The 17,094-nt window shown below is 64.0% G+C and overlaps 2 protein-coding genes across 2 annotated transcripts in view; one reads left to right on the top strand and one right to left on the bottom strand.

The window, feature by feature from the left end:
• Window positions 1-10,681, top strand: part of LOC111154867 (espin) — a 30,601-nt gene extending 19,920 nt beyond the window's left edge. The window contains exons 8-13 of the mRNA XM_022514801.1: window positions 596-1,055; window positions 3,587-3,732; window positions 3,816-4,079; window positions 8,555-8,634; window positions 8,733-8,744; window positions 10,422-10,681. Of these exons, the coding sequence (XP_022370509.1) occupies window positions 596-1,055; window positions 3,587-3,732; window positions 3,816-4,079; window positions 8,555-8,634; window positions 8,733-8,744; window positions 10,422-10,569 (1,110 nt within the window). The 3' untranslated portion in view covers window positions 10,570-10,681. The remainder of the gene's footprint in view (window positions 1-595; window positions 1,056-3,586; window positions 3,733-3,815; window positions 4,080-8,554; window positions 8,635-8,732; window positions 8,745-10,421) is intronic.
• An 871-nt stretch (window positions 10,682-11,552) lies between these two features.
• On the bottom strand, window positions 11,553-15,949 carry LOC111154615 (TNF receptor superfamily member 25). Its single transcript, XM_022514321.1, has 10 exons — window positions 15,891-15,949; window positions 15,222-15,342; window positions 14,906-15,040; window positions 14,376-14,543; window positions 14,212-14,290; window positions 13,456-13,511; window positions 13,252-13,359; window positions 13,025-13,059; window positions 12,359-12,539; window positions 11,553-12,119 (listed from the first exon to the last, which is right to left on the bottom strand). Exons 1-10 carry the CDS (start codon window positions 15,930-15,932, stop codon window positions 11,779-11,781), a joined length of 1,266 nt encoding a protein of 421 aa, XP_022370029.1. The 5' UTR covers window positions 15,933-15,949; the 3' UTR covers window positions 11,553-11,778.
• Between the last annotated feature and the right edge of the window lie 1,145 nt (window positions 15,950-17,094).

The raw sequence follows: 17,094 nt of genomic DNA, 5'->3' as shown, positions 1-17,094 counted from the left end.
AACCTGAGAGGAAGAATCAGGTAGCGCAGGTGTCGGGTCCGTGCCGCCCCCGCCTCCAGGTGCACAGCGGGGGCCACCGGCACCGGTGCAGGTAGGAGCAGCCCCGGGGCCGGGCGGCTGGGAGCCCTGGGCAAGCAGGAGCCTAACAGGACAAGGGATCTGAGGCGGGCTCCCTCGCCGGGGTCCCCGAAAGAGTGTTCGGCAGAGCCGTGGGGACGTGCGGGACGGTCGGGTGGCCGGGTGAGGCCGAGGCCTTAGCGCTGGCTAAACCGCGAGCAGCCCCTTCTCCCGCTCCCCCTGGTGACTGGGCTGGGTCAACCCGCCCCTGGTCCCGCCCCTTCTAGCCTCGGTGGCGGCCCTGGTGGCCCTTGGCCCGCGCCCAGAACCCCTCCCTCTAGGGCCGACCGAGCCTGCCCTTCCCCGGGACCCTCGCCCCATCTCCGCTCTGAGAACAGGCGGGTCTGGGGAGCCAGCTGGCTGCACCCGTGGACGGCCGCTGGCCGGGAGCCCCGGGAATGGGAAGAGCTGGGGGGGCGGGGCGTGGGAGGCCGCGGGGACCGGAGCCTGAAGTCCCCGCACCGCTGTCTTCCCGCAGCTGGGCTCCCGCGACGGCCACAACGGGCTGAGGAGGCAGGACTCCGGCCGCAAGCCCCGCGCCTTCAGCAAGCAGCCCAGCACGGGGGACTACTACCGGCAGCTGGGCCGCTGCCCCGGGGAGCCGCCAGCCTCGGGCCGGGGCATGGCGCACAGCGAGGAGGTGCGTGCCTGCCAGCCCGCGCCCGCCGGCAGCCCGGGCCCCGGCCCGGCCTCCCGCTCCTCACTCGCGAGCCCCTCCGCTCCTCCGCAGGCGGCGCTGCTCCCCGGGAACCACGTGCACAACGGCTGCGCCGCGGACTCCAAGGCGTCCAGGGAGCTGCCCCCGCCGCCGCCGCCGCCGCCGCCGCCGCCGCCGCCCCTGCGGGAGGCCCTGAGCTCGCCGCCGCCGGCTCCGCCTCTGCCCTTCGAGGGCGCTGGCCCTAGCTGCGGGCAGCGTCGGTCCTCCTCGTCCACTGGCAGTGAGTAGGGGCGGGTTGAGGGGTGGGGGGCGGCGCTAGACTTGAAGGGGAGGGAGGCCTAGACGTCGCTCCGGTCTGATCCCAGCTGCCACCGTCAGGTCCGGGCTGCCACCGTCCGGTCCCGGCTGCCACTGCCCTAGCGCTTACTCCTGCTGGTTCTGCCTATCACAGCCCCTGGCCCAAGGAGGACCCTGAGAGAAAGCTCTGAGCGGCTTTAGTGTGAGCCCAGCCAAGTCCCTTTCTCTCTCTGGGCCCATGTCCCATCCAGCAGCGAAGGCCTCCCACTCTGGTGGCTGGTGTTTCCAAGGAGCAGGTGTTAATGGGAAACTCTGAGAAGAGCTAGTTTCAAGGAGGCGGGGCTGCCGGCCAAGCTTCTTCCTGCCCCACATCTATCCGCATCTCTCTTCTGCTCGCCTTTGTCTTGCTCTTCCAAGCTAGCTACAGCGGAGCTCTCCCCAGATGCTTCAGGGACACTTCCCAGTCAGACACCCCCAGAGGCCCCAAGCCAGCTAGGACCTGCTCTGGGAACAAGGCCAGTGACCCATCACGCCCTGCCCTTTCCCTCCTGATGACCACTCCCCCACTCGGCGGCCCCACATCCTTTGTAAGGTGTAGGCTGGTGACCAGGATTTCTGAGCTTCTCTTCTGTAACGTGGGCCAGACTCCTGCCTGCCAAGGTGGTGCCCGGGGGACCCATGCTCCCACCTGAGCCTGAGGGGAGGGGGTTTGCCCAGCCACTCACTGCAGGGACCATGTTTAGTGACACCAACCAAAGTTTCATCTCTCTAACTAAAAGTGCAAGGGTATGACAGGGTCCAGAGTAGGACGAGCCTGGGCTCCCTAGGGCAACTGCGGAGCCTCAGCCCCTGCAGCCCAGAGCCCATGGTAGCATGATCACCCCCACCGGGGCCTCCAGAACGGCCCCCCAGCTCTGGGGTGAGCTTGTTCCGTCTGGAGCAAGGCTGAAGCTAGGAACAGAAGCAAAACAGACTCTGGGCTTCTCGAAACACCGCTTCTCAGCAGAGCCTGGGCTGGGTACCCTATCCCAACCCAATGCCAAGATTGAGGCCCTTGCTAGGGGGGCCAGGGCCAGTGGCAGCCCTACCCAATCCCCAGGGACCAGTAAGAGCCGGAACTGGGTGGACCACCCTCGTGGAGCCCCAGAGCAGCCTGAGCCAAGTCAGATGAGCTGGAAAATTCCTTCTGTCCTCTCCCCCCTCCTCTGTGCATCTCCCTCCCATGTTTCTGCCCTCCCCTCTCTTGCTGTCCTGTCCCCTCCTGCCCCCCCACCCTCCACCCCCGCTGTCCTAGCCTCACCCGGCCCCTTCCCCCTCCCTCTCCTAACTTTGCTGTCACTTCTCTCCTCTCCTCTCTCTTCTCCTCTCGGTCCCTAGAAGTGAGAATCCTGAGGCTCAGGAAGAGTGAGTAGCTGTGTTGCATGTGTGGCTCCTGGCTGAGGTGTGGGGTGGGGAACAAGGCATGCTCAGGGAAATCAAGGCCGAAGGACAGGGCAGGGCCAGGGGCTAGCAGGCCAGGGGTCCTCCACACTACAACTACTCTCCTACCTGCACCACACCCGCGTGCACACCACGAATTCTGCCCGGGGCTTTCAGTTTCGCCTAAATAAATGGGCCTGTTGCCAGTGCCCATCTGGCACCTTTTCCTTTTACCCCTCCTGCTACTCAGTCAGGGATTCCCAGCCCCAGGGGAGCCTAAGAGTCCCCTGTTGGTTTGTTTTGTTGCCCTCACCCAGCCCTCACCCCTCCTCGGCCTCTAAAGACAGCCCTTCCCAAACCCCAGTCACCTCCGCTGGCCTTGTCAGAAAATGCAAACTCCGTGCACTGGATATTTGCATGTTTTTCACCTGGCTCTTCTTCCTGGGTGTTTTCACCCCATATCCTTAGTAAGGGCTCCTCTCTACTAGGTCCCCCCGAGCTGAGCAGCGCTTTGCCATAAGTGTGCTACGGGCTTGCAACCAGCGTGTCTGTGTGTGTCTGTCTGTGGGTATAGGGGGTGGGGAGGGGACCGGTTGGTTATGACATTCAGAGTTCCGAGCCTATATGGCCATGGAGGCCCCGGGAGATTCAGTCCAAGGGTCACTGAGCTTCGCTGATTCAGAGAGGGCTGGAGGGAGACTCCACCCCAGCAGGGCGGAGCCAGGGAACCCAGGACAAAGGTCGGGTGGCTTGGCCCCCAGGTAGTGTCTTGGAGCTGGTCGGTGTCCTGGGCGGAGACATTCGCTGGAGTCCCCGGGGCAGTCCAAGAGCCAGCATGTACTCCCGGGGGCCTCCAGGCGGGGCCCCCATGCCCTGTGAGTAGGGCCAGGAGGATGGTGGGGCCCCCTGAGCTGGGAGCAGGAACCCCCCTCTGGGGGTCTGCGGAAGCCTCCCAGAGGCCCGGGACCTGGAGAGCTGCCATCTGGGGGCCCGGCCCTTCCGGATTAGGGAAGGGGGCAGCAGAGGGGCAGATGGGGGGCGTTAGGGATGCAAGCCCCAGCCCCAGCCAGGACCTCCTCTCCTGCCTTCGTGTAGGCACCAAGTCTTTCAACATGATGTCCCCGACGGGTGACAACTCCGAGCTACTGGCTGAGATCAAGGCGGGCAAGAGTCTGAAGCCAACGCCGCAGAGCAAGGGACTGACCACTGTGTTCTCAGGCAGCGGGCAGCCGATCTCCCAGGTAGACGGCCCGCCGGGCCCTCCCACCCCGGCTCCCCTCGTCCCTGCCCGCCAGGCCCTCAGTGTCGCCGCTTCTCCCTGCAGTCCGACTCGCCGCTGCCTCCGGCGTCGCCGGCGCCTTCACGGGCCCGCAGCCCCACCCCGCCCTCCGCGGGGCCCCAGCCTCTGCTCAACGGCAGCGTGGCGCCGGCACCGCCCGCCACCCCGGCGCCCGGCGTGCAGCTCGACGTGGAGGCTCTCATCCCCACGCACGACGAGCAGGGCCGGCCCATCCCGGAGTGGAAGCGGCAGGTGATGGTGCGGAAACTGCAGCTGAAGATGCAGGAGGAGGAGGAGCAGAGACGAAAGGTGGGCGGGGCGGGGCTGCCCCGACGCCTCCGGGGTCTGCCTCTGGGCCTCGGCCCATCCCCCACATCACCCCGCGGCAGGCCGGTCCCTTCCATCCCAGGCAGCTTCCACTACCTTTGGGGGGAAAAGCAGGGTTGGACGACCTCCCTGACCTGGGGCTGTCCCCAGTTTCCACCCCTACCCCCACCTCCAGCAGCCTTTCTAGTGAGATGGCAAAGTTCATCAAACTCTAATGTGCTTCAGGCTGCCTGGGATCTCATAAAAACGCTGATTCTGGCTCGGAAACTCTGGGGGGGCTGAGCTTCTGTGCTTCTGGAAAGCTCCTGGGGGAGGCTAAGCACCCTGGTCCAGGGACCACACTTGGAGTAGCCCGCAGGGACTTTTGGTTGCCGTCAGCCTGGCCTGGGCCCTTTCCCTGCACTGCCACTTTCTAGGCACCGGTTCTGAGCCTCATCTAGCCCAAGAGATTTTCTTCTCTGTCAGATGATTGATCATTACTGGCTGGTAGAATGGTTTGCCATCGACCTGCTCAACACACGTTTCCTGAGTACTGTGTATATGACACACACTGTGGGAGCCTCTAGGGGTTCACGACGAACATATCAGGGCCTTTTCGAGGTGGCCGCGAGGGCAGCAGGGGCGGCAGGGGGTCAACCAGCAAGCAAACACAGCACCTTAATAGAGCCGTAAGCACCCCCAAGAATAAGAAACAAGGTCATGTGAGAGCCTGAGTGAGCAGGGAGGCCAGTCGCTGGGCTATTACAGTGGCACTGTGATGGGGCGTGCAGAGGACTGAGATGGCCCTAAACCCACCATCCTAATTGGGCTGGAGGCAGCATTAGGGAGAAGGAAGTGATGTCCATGGGGGACTTGGGAGATGAGCACACGGTTGACTGGGAACAGAGGGGGGCAAAGAGCAAGCAGGCTCTGAGCCTGTCCTAGGAGGGGGCTGGAACTGGAGAGGCCATTGCGCATCAGATCACCAAGGCCTGGCCTTGAAGAAAATGGACTTTCTCCTGCAGCAGTTGGGAACCTGGGAGAGGGGTTACATGGGGAAGGGGCCTCAACCTGTTTGTCTGTGGGGAAGGGATTGTAGTGAGTCAGGATGAACCGGGAGGACAGCACCCCCACCGCCCCCAAGGGCTGGAGAAGCCCTCAAGTGAGGAATGAACGAAACTGTTGGAAGCTTCTGGCGCGCCTGACCCCATAAATTTATTATTATTCCTGGTGCGGGGACTAGGGGCTGAAGCCGCAGCCTGGCCGCGGGCTCAGCAAACACGCGCGGCGCGCATACGGGGGGCTTGGGCTGCAGGGGGCGCTGAGAAGGGGTCCTCGGTCTGGGTGAGGCCTTGCCGGGACGCAGACCTGAGACGGGGTGGGGGAGGGCCGCCTGGCGTCGCGGCTTCAACGCCTTTTGCATGTTCCTTCGGTGGTGTAATGAGCAACCCAGCCGAGTGTGGAGACGGCGTCGCGCGCCCTGTCTCTGCAGCAGCGCCCAACGACCCCGCCAGCGACCAAAGAGGACACTGCCCGGCGCCCGGAGTAGCGGCCTGGGCCGAAGCCTCGTCCCAGGGTAGTCACCTGCCGGCCGGCCGGGCTCGGCCCATCCCCGCCAGCACAGCCCCGCGGAGCCATTACACCACCCGGGACCTGCAAATGGCGCCCCCGGCGGCCGCTGCGGGAACCGGGCCAGAGGGAGACGCGCCTCCCTCCCCTCTCTTGTCTTCCCCGCCTTAGCTGACCGCCGCCAGCTCGTGCTGCTACCCCCGCGAAGGCTGGAGGTACTCCAGCGCGCACAACGCCATCCTCGGGCCCTTCGGCGAGCTCATGACCGAAGCCGACATCCTTCGCATCGAGCAGCAAATCGAGAACCTGCAGGTGCTGCACAAGGCGCAGAAGCTGGAGGCGCGCCTGGAGCAGCTGGAGCTGGAGCTGGAGCAGCTGCTGCCCATCTCGGCCGCCCTTTCGGCGCCGCGCTTCACCGTCGACCCACGCCGCATGCATGGCCGCGCCGCCAGCCTGCCCGCCTGGTGCAGCAAGATCTCCACGCTGCTCAAGAGCATGGCCTCGCTGCTGGCCGCGCTGGGCGGCCGGCCCGCGCACCTGGCCGAGCTGCTGGCTGCCGACACAGGCCAGCCGCTGGCCCCGCTGCCCGACGCGCCCTGGCGGCCGGGCCCGCTCTGCCTGGGCCGCTCGCACTCGCTGAGCTGGTGCCGCGAGGCCGTGGCGCGCGAGATCCTAGAGTGCGGCGTCTCGGTGCAGCACCTCCGCGCCGTCTACGAACTGCGCGCCCAGGGCTCGGCGCCCGCGCGCGACTCGCGCAGCAAGCCCTCGCTCCCCGCCGGCGCCTCTGGCCGAGAGCCCATCCTCGAGGAGGACTACGTGGCGGCCGGCGCCGGGGAGCCGGGCGCCCCCGCCAACAACGGCTTGCAGGCCGCCGGGGACTCCCTGGGAGCCCTGGGTCCGCCTGACGCTCCCGGCCACCAGGCGGCGATGCCCGAGCCCGAGCCCGAGCCTCCCGCGCGCCGGCCGCCGCTGACCCCCGAGCTGCGCGGCGTCCAAGACTACATAGATATGCGCAAGGAGCGCATCGTCTACCTCTTCCTGGAGCACTGGCGCAGGTGGACCTTCCGCGGCCCCGGGCGCCACGCCCAGGCGCGCCTACGCAGACTGCTGCCCCGAGTGGTGGCCGCCGGCGCGCGCCCGGCCCCCGACGCCACCAACGACCCCCAGCCACCGGCCGCCGACGGCCCCGACGGACGGCTGCTGCGCTTGCTCAAGCAGCGGCAGGCGGTGGGCAAACTGCTGGGCCACTGGCGGAGCCTGCTGCGGCAGGTGCCCGCCTGCCCGCCGGGCTCGGGCCTGTTGCACGGCCTGTACTGGCCCGAGCACTTCCTGCCGCCCCTCGACGGCGGCGCGTCCCGGCGCTACGACAGCCTCACGCTCGACCTCTTCATGCTCGGCTACTTCCAGCTGCTCGAGATGGGCCTGAGCCGTGAGGAGCGCAAGTTCCGCCACCTGCTGTGCTACGAGATGTTTGACCGGCTGGGCAGCCACCCGTGGGAGCTCATCCGCCTCTTCCACCGCGTGGTGCTGGAGGAGGTGGAGGCCGGCCGGCGCAGCTGGAGCGACGGCTTTGAGGACCTCAGGCGCCGGTTCTTTGGAGACAGCCCGGAGGCCGAGCCAGCCCCGGAAGATGAGGAGGCTGAGAAGGAGCAGGAGGAGGAGAAAAGAGAAGAGGAGGAGAGCGAGCCGGCGGAAAAGATCGCTTCGGCTCAGAGGGTGGACTGGCCAGAGGGGCAGCCCGAAGCCCCAGCCCCTGTGCCGAAGCCCCGCACCCCATCCCCGCCCGCTGCGCCGCCCCCCACATGGGACCCTCCTAGTTCCGAAGCCCCCACCGAAGATCCCCTGGAGCTGGTGTCTGAGATGGGCGAGTTCAGCAACGAGGACATCTGCCGCTACATAGATCGCAGCTTCTCCTTCTGGAAAGAGAAGGAGGCAGAGCTCTTTGATATCTGAGCAGAATTTGCAATTTCCCCTCCAGCACCTTCGCCAGGGCCTGGATGCCTGTCTGATGCCCTCTGGAGGCAAAAAGCCAGCAGGAAGAACCCGGAAGCCAGCATGGTGGCCTTGGAGAACCCAGAGTGCCCAGGAGGACCAGGCTGCCGCGGCCTTTGAAACCCCAGCGTGGCCAGATGTGGGGCAGTGGCCAGAACGGGCAGGGCGGGGCACAGGGCAAACCTGGTGTTTCCCTCTGGCCCTACAGTCTTGCCTGGCTCTGTGTTGGAGCCAGGTGGAAGAAGCCGCCCCCGAGGGACCGTGGGTCCCCCTTGGGGCAGTGGGGCTCTCCTCTCTCTGGTTTTTCACTGAATCCACAGCTACTTCTTTGAGGTCATGGAGCGACGTGTGTAGTGTTCCGTGTGACATGTTCTCCTGTGTAAACGCCCAAGTAATAAAACTCTTTGCTGTGAGCCGCCTGTGTTGGATGCCCGCCCCCACTCCTGCCAGGTCACTGCAACCACACAGTTGTAGAGTAGTGTCTGCTCACTTGGGAATAGGACACATATGGGGCAGAAGGTTCTTCACGCTGGAGGCCAGCCCGAGCCTCTCTGAGCTGGCTGGATCTGTGGGGGCCCAACTCGGGGTCTGCCCAGAGAGTCGGGTCAGGGGCCTGGGCCATCTGTCAGCATGCCCCAGTGGGGAGGAAGCTCATTCTCTGCTCCTCTCCCACACCTTAGCTCTGACCTCTCTAGTGCCACCTTTAGGATACGGGACCTGAGTTACAAGGAGGCAGAGCCTGGGAGATTCCCTTTAAGGGGACTGTGGCCAGGCACCTACATCTGTGTGCCCTGCAGGAGGACACCTCTAGCCCACTGTCCCTGACTGGTGCACGTGCCCTGGCTTGGGGGTGCACCCACCTCTGATCCCCTACCTCCTCGCCCATGCTGGTCCTAAGCTCTGTGCTTGTGTTTCAGGAGGAAGAGGAGGAGGCCCGGCTGGCCGGCATGCCTGCCTGGAGGCGAGACCTCCTGCGGAAGAAGCTAGAAGAGGAGAGGTGAGCTGGAGAACCGGAAGCATCAAGGCTTGGTAGGATATCTTGATCGCGTCCCTGACATGGTAGCACCAAATGATGCTGTCTCTTTTTCCTTCTAGGGAGCAGAAGCGGTGAGTGTGGGACTGGGCCTCGCCTGCCACCCCTCCCCAGTCTGGGCACCGTGCTTTTGCCCCTTCGTCCAGCCTCATCTTGAGCACACCCCCTTTTCACTCTGGTCTGTAGCGCAACCTCTCTGCTCCTAGTGATGCCACCAGACTCCTCTCCCCCAGTAACTGAGCCCCTGCCCCAAAGTCTACATCTTATGCCCTACCGGCCTAGTCCCCAATTACCCAGGCCCTGTCTCCCATTAACCGGGCCTTCAGTTAACCCAACTTCACTGTCAATAACCTTGATTTCTGTTCCTCAAAACATAGTTTCCGCCCCGGTATTCTAGCCCAGTGCTGATGGAAGTATAATGTGAGCCACTCTGTAATGTTAAAATCTCTAGTAGCCATCTTGAAAAAATAAAAAGATACAGGTGAACTTAACATATATATTTTATTTAACCCCATATATAAAAATATTATTTCAATACGTACTCAGTGTAAAAGTTATTAATGAGATCTTTTACACTTTAAAAAAAAAAGATTTTATTTATTTATTTGACAGACAGAGATCACAAGTAGGCAGAGAGGCAGGCAGAGAGGGAGGAAGGGAAGCAGGCTCCCCGCCGAGCAGAGAGCCCGACTTGGGGCTCGATCCCAGGACCCTGGGATCATGACCTGAGCCGAAGGCAGAGGCGTTAACCCACTGAGCCCCCTAGGCGCCCCTCACAAAGTCTTCGAGACGCCGTGTGCATTTTACCGCTACAATGTGTCTCATTCTGACATTTCATATGCTCAATGGCCACATCTGTTTAGCAGCTGTCTTGTCAACAGTGTGTATCTAGCCCTTGTTTTATTTTTAAAAAGATTTTAAAAGAGAGAGACAGTGAGAGAGGAAATACAAGCAGGGGGAGTGGGAGAGGGAGAAGCAGGCTTCCTGCTGAGCAGGGAGCCGGATGTGGGGCTCTATCCCAGGACCCTGGGATCATGACCTGGGCCAAAGGCAGATGCTTAATGACTGAGCCACCCAGGTGCCCCTAGCCCCTGTTTTATTTTTTTTAAAGATTTTATTTATTTATTTGACAGAGATCACAAGTAGGCAGAGAGGCAGGCAGAGAGAGGAAGAAGCAGGCTCCCCGCTGAGCAGAGAACCCAATGCGGGGCTCGATCCCAGGACCCCGGGGATCATGACCTGAGCCGAAGGCAGAGGCTTTAACCCACTGAGCCACCCAGGCGCCCCTAGCCCCTGTTTTATAATAACTGTCCCTAATTACCCACCACTACCTCTCAGTAATGTGGTCCTTCTGCTGTCCAGCGGCCCTACTCCAGAATTCACTCCCCCTTACCCTCCGCCACACCCCTGACCCAGCACCACTGTTGCCAGTAATAACCCCAGCCAGCAATAATTCAGCCACAGCCTCTCACTCACCCCCCAGCTCGTGGGTGTGCCCCGGTGACTCCAGTCTGCCCTCAACCAAGCCCCCCTGTGCCCACCAACCCTGCCCTGTGCCTCCCGACGCAATCCCCATCCCCTAGCCCTTCTGCCCCTGGAACTCATTGCCCTGGCCACCAACAACTAGCCCCCCTGTCCTAAGCAACTCAGCCCCCACCCTCCGGGAGCCACTACTTGACAGCCGTGAGCCCCTCACGGTGCCTGGCCCACCCTCACCCCTGCCCGCCTTTCTGCCCCCACACCACGCCTAGGAAAGAAGAGGAGCGACAGAAGCAGGAGAGGATGCAGCGAGAGAAAGAGCAGTCAGAGAAGCTGCGGACGCTGGGCTACGACGAGACCAAGCTGGCGCCCTGGCAGCGACAGATCATCCTGAAGAAGGGGGACATCAATAAGTACTAGATGCCGCCCTCCTGCTCGCAGCCGCGTGAGCTCGAGGGGCCCCAGCCTCCGCCCCGGCCTGCCCGGCCCGGGGCGGAAGGGCTGGGAGCCGCGCTGCCTTCCCCCTCCCGCGCTGGAACCCCTCCCTGCCCCCCTCTGGCCTCCGCACCCACAGCCCGGGGCGACGCTGGAGCGCGCCCGCCGCCGCAGCCGCCCAGAAAAAGTGCCCAAGCAAGCTGCTGACGCAAAAAGATGCTGCTTATTTGCATGCCTATTTACATATATTTGCATACGCGTGGAAGGTCGCGCAGAGATCTCCCCGGCCCCGCGGGTGGCGACTTTGTTACCTCGCGGGGCGCGCGCGACAGGCCGCAGCCCCCTCCCCCGCACCCCGGAACCCGCGTGGCTGGCGCATCCTGGGCGGAGGCAGGCCCCGCGCTCGGGGAAGGGGTTTTCCTCCAGTCCTGACCCAGATCCGCGCCCTGCCCGCCCCGGCCGCATTTCCCATCTGCGCGAGGGCTTCCTCTCAGTCACTTGTTTACCAGAAGCGGTAACAGCAACCTGCCCGTCGGGACAGAGCTGCCGCTCCGGGCCCATCCTCTGCCCGCCCGCCCCCGCCGTGAAGTCTGCGCACCCAGGCCCCGCGCTCCCGGACCCTCCCGCGGCGCGGGTGGGGAGTGGGGGGGGGGCGGGGGCCCCGCACTCGTGTCCCCCCCCCCAACTGCCTGTCGTCCCGCTCCCCCATTAAAGCTCTCTCAGCCGCCGGGGCTGACGTTCACTCTCTCGCGCCGTCGCCGCGACTTCCTCAGCCTTTCGGGGTAACTGGGGCACGGCCGAGGGGGCGGGGTGCGGCCTGGGAGCCGAGGGCCGCACCTGCCTCCTACGTGGGTCCCCGACCCCGGGGTGACGAGACTTCCGGCTCCCTTCCGACGCCCCCAGGAAGCCAGGCCCCGGCCACGTAGCGCCCCAGCCCCGCGGAAACGCCACGCAGTAGATGTGTTCACAGATTTAATAGCGGGGCCTCCCGCGCTCGGGCGCGGACAGTGCGAGCCGCCGCCGGCCGCTCCGGTCCGTGCGTCTCGGCCGCGGGCAGGAGCCGGGCGCGCGGCGGGGAGGGCGGCCGGCGCAGGGCGGGGCCGGGCTCCATAAGTGACATAAGATGTCTACACGCATAAGTAACCATACTTAGGGCTCTGCCAGGGGCGGCGGGGTTGGGGGGCACGCCCTGGGTCACGGGCCGCGCTGCAGGCGGCTGCGCAGGTCCTCGGCGCAGCCGTCCAGCCCCATGCGCTCCAGCGCCGCATAGACGGCGCCCAAGCCCGCGGGCTGCTGCTGGCGCCAGCGCTTGAGCATCTCGTACTGCTGGTCGCGGAAGCGGCCGACCTCCACCTCCACGGCCTCGATCTCCGCCTCGCGCAGCCCCAGGGTGCGCACGAACTCCTTCCAGCGCCGCGCAGGCACCGCGTCCATCACGTCGTAGAGCTGCGGGCCGGGCTGGAGCGTGGCGCCCGCCGAGCCTGCAGGGGGCGCTGGCGAGGGCGTGGGCGGCGACGGCGGCGGTGGCGGCGGGTCTGAGGGCGGGGCGGAGAGGGTCGGTGGGGAGGGCGAACCCCGGCGGAGGCGCGCACCGGGACCGGGGGTGGGGCAGGGATGGCGGCAGCGGAGGGTGCGGACGGGTACCGCGGTTAGGGCGGGCCAGGGACGACCACCTGACCAGCTCGGGATGCGAAGGGGGCAGGTGATGCCTCAGGAACCGAGTCCGCGTCTCGGGAGGATGGGGTCTAGGCCTCAGGCCAGCGAGGTCCCTTACCAGGAGCTCCGCCGTGCAGCGGGTCCCAGGACCATGCCACCTGCGGGCAGGGCGCCTCCTGGGTCTGGGGGGAGCCAGGGTTCCAGCCGTTGCCAACCAGCTGGACGGTGTGGACCTTCTCACTACTGCCGAGTGGCACTAGGAGGGCGTGGGTGCTGTCCCTGGGTGAGAGGTGGGTGGCCTGGAAGCCAAGAGAAGACCCAGGTCAACCCAACTTGACTAAGTAAGGCCCCTTGTCTGCGGTCCCTGGCCCGGAGCGGCCAGTCCCTGGCTCAGTCAGCAAACATTCCCCAAGGCTGCCTCCCGCAGCTGGCCATAACCTTGCGCTGTGGTCCAGAACGGCTATTTCCTCTGCCTGGAATACCCTGCCCTCGCTGGCCTGCTCTTGTTCCCCGAGGCCGGTCTGAGGCCAGGCCTGCGGCACTCATCCCACAGAACCTGTCTGGAGCCCAGCCCTTTGAGAGCCACTTAGGGACAGGTGCTATGCTGCTCTCCGTCGCTCAGAACTCAGTGAACTCACAGGCGTTCGTTAGGTCTACTCTGTGCCAGGCCCCGTGCCACACCCTGGGGATCACAGGTTATCATAAGGCCCAACCTCTCAGCTCCAGAACGCTGCGGCCTAGGTGCCGGCTCACCCTCTTTCCAGAATACTACTTCTGTGCTTACCTGTAGGGGAGTCAGGGCCTCCATCCCAGCTTCATCTGTGGAGGGACAAAGAGCATCTCATCAGTAACCAGGGAAGACTCCTAGACCCGGGTGCTGGTCCAAGTCCTCTTGTGTTCCCCTGTACCACCCCCGCCCCAGCTCTCTGCATCAGGGCTGAGTGGGCTTGGGGCTACCCATGCTGACCACGTGCCCCGAGAAATGTGTGCACGCCTGTGCCCCGTACTTACTAGCAACACTGGGCTTGCAGGGCTGGCAGCGGTGGTGGGTGTAGGTCAGCATAGCACCAAGCAGCAGTGGGACCACCAGGCCAGCCAGGAGCACCTGGACCCAGAACACTGAGAGAAGAGCTGGTGAGCGGTGGGGTTGCGGCCTCCCTCAGTCTCCCCGGGCCTGTCCCAGCAGTCCTGCTCTAATTCCCAGCACCCACGTACTCTGCCTCCAGCCACAAACAGTCACGCAGGGCTCAGGACAGCTCCCGAGGGTGCTCCTGCAAGGAGAGGGGAGGGGATGGGAGGTGAGGGAGAATACACCCAAGAGGGGCTACCTGTGTTCTCCATCCCGGAGGCCCTTTCCTTCCTAGGCCTCTTCCCTGGGACCCACACTACCAGGAATGTTCCCAAAATAGTGTCTCCAGGAACAACAGTGACAGCCACTGCTTAAGAAGCTTCTTGTAGACTAGATTGAGGGTCACAAGAATGTCAGCCCTGTGAGCACCGGATTTGCCTCCTTTGTTCCCTGTCGTGTCCCCAGCACCTAGAGCATCTCTGGAAGATGGCAGGTGTTTAATACACCCGGGGCTAAGGAGACGGTCGGACAAAGTGCTTTACCCCTTACTCTCAGCCCTGGGGAGAACTTTCACACGGGGAAGCCATGGATCAGAGAGACGAAGTAACTTGTCCAAGATCTCCCAGAGGACAAGCGGCACATCTTGAATCTCAGCCCAAGTTTTGAAAGCGTATCAACGTGGCTGTCTCTATAAACTGACAAAGCCTATACTTCTTTACTGCGCAGCTGGAAAGACCACGGGAAAGTCTGACGAAGGGTGAAGATGCGCCCCCTGTTTATCCGTCCTAAGGGGAATGCAGATTTCCCTCTAGCATCTAAGGACCAAGCTCCCTCCCCTTCCCTGAGATCCGCACTCGGCTCCCAGTCTCCCTTTCCCCGCCCCGGGGCAGCCAGGACGTTACGTGGGGCAGGGCGTGCAGCTGTTGCCATATTCATAGAAGCCAGGCAGGCAGGTCCCACAGTCCGCATCTCTGGCAGAACCTGCAGTCCAGGAGATGGCTTGTGGGTCAGGAAGGGAGAGAAGGAGCTGGGGGCTGGGGGAGGTAGCCCAGAATGGGGTACTCACAGGGCACCCGTGTATGGCGGTGCAGGGCCCTGCAGTCTGAGCATGGGTGGCAGCGGAAGGGCGAGCCGACCTTGCAGGGCTTGACCAAGCACTCCGGGAACCGGCCTGGCTCACAGCCACAGTGGGTGTCCGCCACCGTTGAGCAGTTTGTCACGGCCACCTGGGAGACTGGCCAGATGTTCAGGAGGTGGGGTAAATGGAGGCCATCAGGGCCAGAGGCCCCCTCCCCCGGGGACTGGGGGCAGATCCCCTGGAAAATGGAGATGGGGACAGACCAGAGACAGCGCCACCCCCAATGGGAGAGAAGCATGGAGATCACCACAGATCACAGGCTGAGGCATATGCCGCGAGAGGAGGGGCATCAGGGAGAGAGGGGGCAAAGGCATCTCAGGGCAGGATCAGGGTGGAGGCCTGGCATGGGCGGACACAGGCCTGTCACACCCAGAGGTTAAGCCCAAGCCAGCCCCTTCTTCAGAAATGCCTGACCATGGACTGGTCAAGAGCCCCCCACTGAGCACGAGGCCCCTTACCCTCCTCATCACAGGCCTGGCAGCGGGCACAGCGGGTCTCATGGTGGTTCTCCCTGGCCAGGAAGGTGCCCCGTGGGCACGGAAGGCAGGTGGCCGTTCCACAAGGCTTGGGGCAGGGGGCCTTCAGGTAGTGCCCTGTGGAAATCAAACCTGGGTCAGACATTCACAGGGCGTTCTCACGTTCCCCGCTCTTCCTTCCTCTCTCTGGCTCCCTACTTCCCCCACCTCCCCTGTCTCCTTGACACTGCCTGACCCCCATCTCCCTTTGTTTGCCCTCACTTTCCCCTGCAGCCCTCCCACCCCTTCAACGGCTCACCTGCTGGACAGCCCTTGCAACAGAACAGACCGTTCCTCTTCTGGACATTGTAGGCACAGTCACACGGAGGACCGGGAGTGCTGTGCTGGCCCCGGGCGCCCGGCAGCACAAGGAGTAGGACCTGGAGGATGGGCGCTGCTGGCTCCAGCAGGGCTTGCCACGCCGGGCCCCTCCCTGCTCCGTCTGGTCTACTTCGGGGGTGCACCCCCGCTTGCCCTCAGAGCAGCCCACTTCTCGGGTTCTTGAGTAGAAGAGGTGCCCCTCGCTGTGGGGTAAGCGAGCTTCCCTCCCACCCTGCGAGGACCAGACTTGGGGGAAGCGGAGCAGACGTCCCCAGCCAGCTCCTCTGGCACGTACTGCCTCCGCCAGGGCGCCGCCATAGGCGGGCAGCCCCATCCCCCTGATGCTCTCTATAAGGTGGGGGACCCAGATCTTTCCCCACCTAGGGCCCCTAGACCCCTCTGGCCCCCCGGCGTGGGTTTCCTCTCAGCGGAAGGGCCCCGCCCGGTTGAGCCTCTAACTAGTGGAGTCTCTAAGTAAGTTGAAAGGTGGGGGGTGGGGCTGCCACACTTCCCAAGGAAGTTGGGCCCCTTCATTCACAGCACGGGGACTGGGCCTGAGGTCAGGCTCCAAGCTGTCCACCCCCCTCTGCCATGCTCCCCCACTCACCGCAGCCACCACTGCCATGTAGCCCCCCAGCCGCAACTCCATGGCTCTTGGCACCTTGCTGGGCGCTCCGACAGCAGGCGACAGGCATGCGCCAGCCCGGGGGCTTCCCCGCTCTGCACGCTCTGCCTGCCTGCTCTGCCCCAAGCCGCCCAGAGAAGCCCGCCTCAGGGGTGGGGGTCAGGGCGGGGCCCCCAGCCCACGCGGCCTGCCCCTGGGCACCTGCGCTCACCTGAGGCGGCCCAGGGGCAGCAAGGTGTACACAGGTCAGGGCTGCATCGTGGTCCCCAAGCCTGGGTTCTAGCCTCAACCCCGACACTACCACTTCCAGGTGCAGTGACTTCCCTCCTTCGGCCTTACCCCTCCCTCAGCCACAAGGGGCTGGGCCAGAGCTACGCAGGACACAGGACGGAGATCCAGCCTCCCCAGATCCTGCCGGGCTGTGGGTACAGGGACCCCACCCCTGGAGGGGGGATCCTAGGGGGCATTCTTTGTGACGCCTGAGACACATCGCCCACCCTGTCAAAAACTTATGGGGACCCCCAGGGTGGGGCCCCCCAGGGCACCTCCTGGGAGGGAGCAATTCATGGGGGCTCTAGAGTGGACCTCGTGGCTGAGGTGGGGGTGGGGCTGATTTTGGGGTGCTGCTGTGTTAATTCACTAATGCTCATCCTCGGTCTCCTCCAGTGATGCCCTACCACACGTGGAGGGGGACAGGAGTGACAGGTACCTGCGCCAGGGCTCCAGCGCACCTGAGTCAGGAAAGGGGTGGGTTCCAAAAGCAAAGGACTCCTTCCAGTAGTATATACAAGTCTTTATAAAAGAATCAAAAGCTCAATAAATATGCAAACTTACACAGAGCCGAACCCAAGCCTGGGGTGGCCTGTGGGACTGGGAGGGAGGAAGGCCAGACCAGGGGAACAAACATCCCAGTTGGGGCCAGATGAGGCTGGAGGGGTAAGGGCCACCCTGGAGCCCAGCCCAGAAGACTGGAGTGGGTGATCCAGGAGCAGCGAGCAAGGGACACTGTGGGGTTGGGGAGGACTGGGGGGAGGGGTGGACAGGTTAGTGAAGGTGGCCTTGTTGGGGGTCCTGAGGAAGTACTGCAGCCTGGGCCTGGAGCTCAGCTGAACGCTCCTTCGCTTCCATCCAGTCTGGCAAAGTGCAAATCGGGGGTCCTGCCCGGCACTCTGGCTCCTGCGGGCAC

The sequence above is a fragment of the Enhydra lutris genome, unplaced genomic scaffold, assembly GCF_002288905.1.
Source record: "Enhydra lutris kenyoni isolate GAN:26980312 unplaced genomic scaffold, ASM228890v2 scaffoldscaffold38, whole genome shotgun sequence".
In the NCBI taxonomy this organism is placed as follows: domain Eukaryota; kingdom Metazoa; phylum Chordata; class Mammalia; order Carnivora; family Mustelidae; genus Enhydra; species Enhydra lutris.
Note: the sequence above shows the minus strand (reverse complement) of the source record. Positions and strands in the feature narration are given on the sequence as shown.